Source organism: Perna viridis, chromosome 5, assembly GCF_037379345.1.
Source record: "Perna viridis isolate PV_CMFRI_1.1 ecotype Kerala chromosome 5, ASM3737934v1, whole genome shotgun sequence".
Taxonomy (NCBI): domain Eukaryota; kingdom Metazoa; phylum Mollusca; class Bivalvia; order Mytilida; family Mytilidae; genus Perna; species Perna viridis.
In genome coordinates, this window is record NC_142449.1 from 19,577,697 (window position 1) to 19,586,721 (window position 9,025).

General features: G+C 31.7%; 1 protein-coding gene across 1 annotated transcript; it reads left to right on the forward strand.

The window, feature by feature from the left end:
* The first annotated feature begins 455 nt into the window (after positions 1 to 455).
* Positions 456 to 7,309, forward strand: LOC148616420 (ileal sodium/bile acid cotransporter-like). The gene is made up of 3 exons (XM_088583450.1): positions 456 to 1,224; positions 2,664 to 2,835; positions 4,033 to 7,309. The coding sequence occupies exons 1-3, from the start codon at positions 643 to 645 to the stop codon at positions 4,701 to 4,703; spliced, it is 1,425 nt and encodes a 474-aa protein (XP_088439576.1). The 5' UTR covers positions 456 to 642; the 3' UTR covers positions 4,704 to 7,309.
* Positions 7,310 to 9,025: the final 1,716 nt, after the last annotated feature.

Genomic DNA, 9,025 nt, shown 5'->3' on the forward strand with positions numbered 1-9,025 from the left:
AGTCTGTGGAAACCAATATCCAAAATGATGGCTACAAGTGTGTATAATGATGATGTGGGGTCAGAAACAGGAGTTTCAAGACTTGTTTTGTAAAGGGAGTGTAATAGAGTGAGAGATATAGAATAAAGTTTGGTTCTAATGTGATGAAGTCCAAGAGGTTTTTGTATGAACGGAAGGAGACCATCTATGGAGATATCATGTAACTTAGGTGACGTATAATGGCGATGACCATGACTCCTTTCCCGTCTTGGATTTGTCTATCAATACAATCAAATTCATATTCGATGGTGTTATCCTTTTTTCAATTTTAATTATCTCGTTAAAACGAAGTTAAAATGGTATATTTAGGACCTGCTATATAGCCACCTTTCATGCTTATATATGCGGAAATGTGTAATTTGTAAATTATAAGTGCCCTGGGGTGAACAAAAATTTATAATGATCTATGTAGCGGATGTCACGTAACTACAAGTAATAAAACTTCCATGATTAACAATCGATTTATTAGTAGTTTACACCTCGAAGCAGGTCATTTATCAAACACTCCGATTAAACCTGCAACTTTTAGAACTTTGGAGATAATTCCGTAGTCACGGAATACGAACCGGTAATTACTTAGCAAGGTTAAGAAAAAGGACAAACATGGACAGGCTGTTGGGTTTTCATAATTTTGTTGTTTTGGGAATTCTGTTGTCTGTTCCATGTAGTATACATGCAGGTTCAATCATCATCAAACCACACCATTTTTATAAGACAATTTATGACGATGAAGCCAAAGATTTCGTATTTAATCTATCGCTACAGCTCGATTTCAATGAAAAGTATGCCGTCTGTCTAAAATGTGATTCGTCTGATAATGCGATTGCAGAAGTTACGAACGATGCTTTCATCTTTTTTGAAAATGTAGAAAGTAATATTTCTATGACTGTTAATGGTCACTTTCTCGGTGAGACACTACTGACATTTTCAATGAATAAGTCTTTGAATGGAACATCAAAGGGAGACAATACTGACTGGTATGAATATACAGACAAGTACAGATTGGTTGTGATGAGAGAAGGTAGACCAATAGACACTGCTTTTACAGTTTCTGTTATAATCCTTGTTTGTCTTGCAAATGTTGCAATGGGATGTAAAACGGATGTAGCAGTTGTCAAGGCAACTCTTAAAAGACCAATAGCACCATTAACAGGCTTGGCATCCCAGTTTCTTCTTATGCCAATGGTAGGTTTAATGTGTTAGGATAAAGTACAAATTTTGTTAAGTAATTTGAAGTTTATATAGGTTTCTGAAAGAATTCATGTATTATAATCAATGCTGAAAACTCAAGTATTCAGTTGGCTGCTTTTAATTCCTTTTGGGATTCTGTGCTGGAGATATATTTTTGTTTTGATCACCACCAATTGCTGGAGGTATTTTTTTGTTTCAATCGGTAGTGGTCAAAACAAAAAATATCTCCAACACCAAATTCTAAAAGGGATTAGGCTACTTTTAGACTTAGTACATTTATTTAAGAAAGAACAAGTTTCCAGCTTTAATCTTTGTACATGTGTGTGATGCATTGAGATGGTTAGATAATGTGCATTCAGTTTGCGTTTAATGTGAATTCTTATCCAGTTACACATTGACACTTTAAGCAAATTTCCAATGTGAAATAATGTGCATCATTGAATTTTCCTCTGGATTCTATTATTCACATTCATATGAAGGGTAAAGGGACACTTTTGGTGAAAGCGAATCTTGAAATCAAGCTCATGATTCATTAAATTAATGCGAATTCAGAAATACATGTATGCTTCATATGCGATATACAAGAAAATATACACCTGTTCATTTATATGTTCTTCAACACAATGTATGGATGGAAAAATTTCTTATAAAAAATACTTTTGCAATATAATATTGATAAGATCTAATTTATCATTGTACATATTATTTGCTCACCTGGACCAAAGATCCATGTACATTTATGCTACATGTAATGCCATCCCTTTGCTTGCATCATCATCTGTTGTCTGTTAACTTTCTTCAAAATGTTCTCCTCTGACACCACAATTCTGGTGAAACTAATTTTTGATCACCATCATCCATAGAGTATATAGTTATAAAATTGTATCTGATATGTTCATAATTAAAACAAAATGGCCAGCATACATTTTTTTGTGTAACTATAAATAGCTCAAGGGGGCGAATACAGGTAACCTGATTGTGCCACTATCTTGGCAGTCCGAAATGATAGAGTGAATTTGAAAGCATACTGCAGGTGGAGAATCCAAAGATCTACAAATTCTCTTCCAGATCAGTTTTCATTATTGCCATTGAGAGATAAAAAAAAATGATATTTTTTTAAGTTTTAGCCAATATCTTGAAAAATTGTAATAGATAGAAAAAAAATTTCATGAGTGAAATGATCCTTAAAATAATGCCTACGAAAGTCTTTAGGGTCGAGGTTGTAGGATGACTCCTTGTTAGAGTTACTGCCCTTTGAAGGTGAAAAATGAGCCTTATGAGTGGTTCAGGCTCTTAAGAACCTTTTGTTATTGTATAGGATGATAAATTTGATCTTATCACATTTCTGAAATATCAAAACTATTTCATTTGGAAACTAAGCACCAAAGTCTATACACATGTAAAAGCACAATTATAAAACTGACTACTTTCAGATTACCTTTGGATTAGGACTTGCTTTCAATTTGAGTGCACCACTAGCATTTGGTTTGTTTGCTATGGGATGTTCACCAGGTGGAGCTGCTAGTAATATATATACACATTTATTGGATGGTGATGTATCACTCAGTGTAACCATGACCTTTGTCAGCACAGTTATGAGTCTCGGTAAATATTGCAAAATTAGACTTTTAAAGAAAAACAGGCATGTCTTTCCTACAGTTTTCTCGGTACACATCTCCAACACAACAAAACTAAACAAATCATAATAATAGAATACATGTTGGTTGTAGAATAGTTTATTTTTTCATTTTAAAGTATTCTTATAAAGGGCGGCAGTGAATTCAAAAACGAAATACTGGAGACTAGTTGTGAGTGATGTCCTATACAAAATGTATATGTATAAAAGATGCTCTGAAAAATTGTTGTGTCAGATGTACATGTATTTCTAAAAAGTTGGAAATGAAGTATGCAGTGAGAAAATGTTTGTTTTAACTTTTAATGCAGTCATTGCTCATGACAAGACAGAGGTGCATTTATAAGTCAAACGTTATTGGAATACCAATAGCACTGTCACCAATAAGCAAAGCCTAATATTAAAATCATATTAGTCTTTACCATACCCATCTTTATTGTTGTAATTTAACCTTAGTCAAAATATCTGACAACTGAAATTTGCATTCTGTTACTCATTATGTTGAAGCCACAAATGAAATAAGAAATTTCCAATGACAATAGAAATGAGAAACTAAGACACCAATTTGTTAGTATGTGACCAAGTATGTTGAATGCAGTATAGCTCCATCTTAGGTTTCTAATTGATTTTGTTTAACTTGTTTTTGTCCTGATATCTGTTGCTTGGGCATTAAACACCAATCAATCAATAAATCTTGTCCCAATTATGCATGAAATACTTGTTGCTGGATGTAAAACACAAAATAATCATCATAAGAAGGGAGATACATGTATCATAAATTACAGCCTTAAGAATTATTCCATTCATATAAACCTTGTAACCTTATACCTATTACTACAGAAAGGTAAAAATAAAACACGAAATGGCATGTTCATAAATAACAATTTTATTTTACAAAGTTCAATGAAGAATCACAAAGCTTCATGTACCATTATACCTACTAAAATAATGCTCTTTTTGGATAAAAAGATGGATGGTTTTGTATGTCTGGTACATAGAAAAATGTGATAACAATATTGTCATAAACTGTTGATAATGTGTTAGTAAAAGTCTTGTTAATGAGATGCTAAGACATGAAATACTATCCTGGTATTCCTCTCCTAACACTGTTGTAAATGTGTTCATTCCTTTACCTCTGTTAATGTAATAAATGTTTTTTTTACTTACAGCTTTCATTCCAATGTGGCTGTATTCCCTGGGAATTAATTATATATACAAAGAGGCAGAATCTGTTAAAATTCCATATGAAAACATTATAACCTCACTATTAGGACTACTCATTCCAGTTGGTATTGGTATTCTTATACAGAAGAAAAAACCTACATGGGCTCAAAATATTGTCAAATGTGTACCCTACATCACCGCTATCTTTCTCATTTTTGTGTTTACTGTTGGTATTTATGCTAACCTGTACATATTCAGTTTGCTAAAACCAGCTGTTTTGATAACTGGTGCATTGGGACCATATTTAGGATTTGCATTTGGTGCACTTGTGGCATTTGTTGCTCGTCAACCAGCTAAAAATATTCTGACTATAGGAATAGAAACCGGTATTCAGAATACAGGAATAGCAATAGTGCTACTGAAAGTATCATTACCTCCCCCCGATTCAGACATCAGTATAACGCCACCTATCACCAGTGCCATCTTTACTCCAATTCCAATGGTTGTCGCTATTATAATCCATGCAATAAAGAATAGGAGGAAGAAGCAATCAGAAAGTGGAGAAATGCTGGATGACACATACCCAGACAATGATACAAAAAATGTCATTCAAATGAAATATGATCAGGTGTTCTCTAGCAGTGATGAGGATCAAGAAAGGGGCGTTCATTTGTAAAATAATATATGTTGTTCAGTCAGAGTATTACTAATGTTATATTTTTGTAATTAGAAAGATATGTATTACTTAAGTGAGTACCCCTTTTTTACAATCAGTAATGCTGGTCTATAATAAATGTATTCAGTCTATTTGTTTTCATGTTAGAGCATATCATACATGAATATTTATCCACAAAAGGCAAAAGTCATAAAATCAAATTTTTTTATTAGCAAGGCAGCAATTTGAAAAAAAATGTTTTATTTATATTTTTTCCCTTTATGATTTTTTTTACTTGTGCAGATACATGTACGTCTTGAAAACTAGATGTATTTAGGAAATGCACTCAAAAAGTAATCTACATTGATTTTAATTAGAATGGGATAACAGATAATTGTAGTTATAGTAACACTAAATTGTACATGTAGTTTACAGCATGTTTTTTTTTGCATTTGTTAATGGTTCAGTTTTTTAATTATCTACTACATATATTTATTGTATGATCATGTGTATTGTTTTGTTGTTTATATTTGTTTTCATGTGATTTTAGAGAATCTGCTTTTAGCTTCTCAAGCACTCCACATGTTCTTTATTTTTATTTTTTTATTATCAGATAGATCTGAAATGGAGAAGAAATATGTGAGCATTGTCTGTAAGTACAGGCTCACCAGACATCAGGCAAAGGTTCATATTTCTATCAACTTTCTTAATAGCAAAAATTTATCCAGTGTGTCCCTTTAATAATCTGTGAATAAATAAAAGTTATCAAAGAGCCTGAGGTTGGAAAAGTGGAGAAAATAACGATTTGTCATATAGTTATATTTAGTAAAGAAATCTGGTGCTAAATATTATCAATATAATTTAACAAAACTATTTTGAATACATGTAAATGCATTTCTTTCTTAAAGTTATGGTCAACTGTTATTGCTTATTTGACTATTTTGCCAAAAATTCATCCCTTCTAAGTTCTGATTCCACAGTCCTCCTGAAGTGATCTTTATCAATGTGTGTCAATGTTTCCAGAATTGTATCAGAGAATGTGGATTGTTCAGCATCAGAACTTACGATTCTCTATGTAATCTTGCAGAACTTAGGATTCCTCTATATACAATGATATAATCTTACAGAACTTAGGATTCCTGTATATAATCTTGTCAACTTAATATGTACAGATATTAGCTTTAAGAGCTTTCTCAGTCAATATTGATAACAGTTGATGTTTTAATCGTTTATGATCTGGGTATTTGTTACTGACGTTAAGTACATGTAATCAGTCTTATACTGCCTATTTTTGTAAAAACCCTTTATCTGTGCCATAGTACATTTATTTTTTTTTAGTTTGCTCATAGATATTAATAACTATATTTGATTTTACTTTTACCCTTTTCATTAAGATTGTAGTTTCCCAGTGATTATTTTTCTTGAAGTATTTTTACTTAAGAATAGTAGTTCTGTATATAATGGATATATATATATATCATATATTTATGACTTATCTGATTGATTAGTTTTAGTCAGTCCCAAGTTGGTGCCTTTTAAACAGATTGAATTCTTAATTTGTTGTTAAAACTTTGCATTATATATTGAAGTGATATTGTTAATGTGTTATTAATTTTATTGTTATAGAATATAGATTTTGTTATGATGTATTATATGTTTATTTAAGTAAAGCGTCAAATCGAGGAATCCCCAGATAGCTTGAAGATTTCAATTATTAGTATTAGCATGTAAATACATGTAGAATTACATGTACATTAAAGGAATATATTACTTCACTAAGAAAATACAGAAGATGAAACAGTGTATGCAGTTTTTTTTCATTCTTTTATCTCAAATCTTAGAAATGATAAGATTGTAAACACATAAAGTAATAATACACATTTTATTACCCAGTCATCACATATACATTATGACTTTAATTGTTTATACCCTCATTATTTATGCAAGTGGCTCAAGCTATATTTGTAACTCCACCATTGCTACATAATGTTTTCACCTAAGATAACAACCATTTGTTATATAAATTCTAAAAATCATGTATTGTAGGAAATACTTTTATTGTCAGTTGTTGACCATATAAATAAAATTTTTAGTATTTTACTCTGGTACATATCAGACTAGCTGTACTTAATTCGTTTGCATTGATCAATTCTGTGTATCTTGAAGCTAATTATACACTGTAGCAGTTCTTGTAAAACATTTTCAATTATCCTTTTGTTTTTTTTTTTCATGGCATTGATATGCAGACTTAATCTTACCCAATTAATTTGTCAAAGATCTTGAATAAAACTACATTATCATTTTCTTTTTAGACGTATTTTTGTTCATATTTTTAACTTTTTGTATTGATAAAACCGTACTAGTACTTCTAAGCTTCAGAACAAGTATTAAACATTTTTGTCAACATTCATTTCCGACCATTAGACCCATAAAAAGCATAGTTTCCATCATTTTCAAGACAATCTTGATCAAGATGCTTGGATGTCTTCCCACCGAATACTTAAATTCAGAAAGCATTGTATGATTTATTATTAAAAAAAAAAATGGACACAAAATGTTATCTACATTGTATATTGTGTTAAATGTTTGCCAGACCATATGTTAATGAATAAATTGTTTTAACATGACATTGTGTTATAATTTGACGTTATTACTGGATAGGCACTAAACCTACATATTTTTTACCCAGTTTCGTTAGGAGTTAAAGCATTTCTGTGATTAAGATGTATTGAGGTTGATCATCAAACCATACTGGACCAGTGTTCTCCCCAGGATTTTCAAATAGCAGGACCATTTAATATCATACTATCGACAGATGATGCTGAACGGTTACATATAGGGAAATACTTGAGAATTATGATTGTCAAATTAGTACTTTTGATTTCAAAAGCGAAAATACCGAAGTGCAAATAATATTAGGTTGAGGCATGAAAGAGGAGAAAATCCACAAGCAAAGCACATTTGAAAACACATAGATCGACACAAAGAAATTAAAAAAAAATACACGGAGAGAAAAGCAACACGAATTCTACCAAACACCCTGGCATATCAGATGCTCTGAAATGGTGAGAAGTTCTTGCCCCTTACACACATCATACTGCCTGACGAAGAAAAGGACCGGTGAAAAGGAGGATAGTAGACAAGTGTAGTTTGTTAGCCATTCTAGAAACAAACTCTAATAACGATCAACTCAAAATGTCATGGTGGAGACTGTTGAACTTTGGTGCGACGGTCTAAGCCTTTGGACAACATATATCTGTAATAATGTCTGTGCGAGCTGATTATATCTAACAAGAAAACTGGCATTGTGAAAAAAAAAAATTGCTATTAACCCATTAGGATAGAGGGTCCACCATGCACCCCTGCCAATAATGAACTTCATAATGATTTTCATATACCTATATAGATATATAATGATATATATCTCCCATTATCGAATCATTTTCTCGTCAACGAATATCGTAATCCAGGTACAAAGTAACTAAAATCACACATACAAAGTAACAAAATTAAATGAGCAACTCAGACTCCACTAAAAACTGGGAGTATGGACCAGCTGCACCGGTAGGGTAAGTGTCCTCTGCTTTTCTAGAATCACCCGCCGAGTTGCTCATAAAAAGTCAAGTCCGGGGAGACAAACGAGAAAAGGAAAACTATGACCCGTTGAATAAATCAGTTTTCATGGTGCAGATGGATACACCATAACGATTCACGAGTTCATCAAGGTTTAGAATTATATTTTAACTTCCTAGTTTTAACTAAAGTTCGATAAAGTTTATCCTTTTTATATAAAATCTACGAGTTAACATCAAAAAGTTAATATTTGACAATAACATACAATGATGCATCGCTACATAAATATGAACTAAGTAATTCGTTTGTCAGTCTATGGATATTTCTACCATTGTGACGAAACGAAAATCTTGAGGCCATGAAAAAACCGATTTAAATACTAGTAAATTAAAATTTTCGATCCTTTTTTTCTTTATTGACAAGAAAATTAAATCAAAAATTCAAATTAAGACGATTGAATTTTAAAAAAAAGTATTGAATCTAATGGTATGTTTGGAATCCTAATAACGGTTTAATTTTCAAAACGAATTTCACAACTTTGATCTCCGTGATATACAGTACAAAGGAATTAGCTTCCTGAGCCTAATTGAATAACAATCATGATGTACACCTCTTTAAAGGAACATGTTAGTTTTCTCAATCAAAGGGAAGTCACTCATATTAAACCAACAGTGTTATTTCTTTTTATAAAGATGCCTTAAACAACATCCTATCTGACTTTCTACAAAAGACGATTGTGGATGGCTTTTCCCAGTACACATATGCCTTGC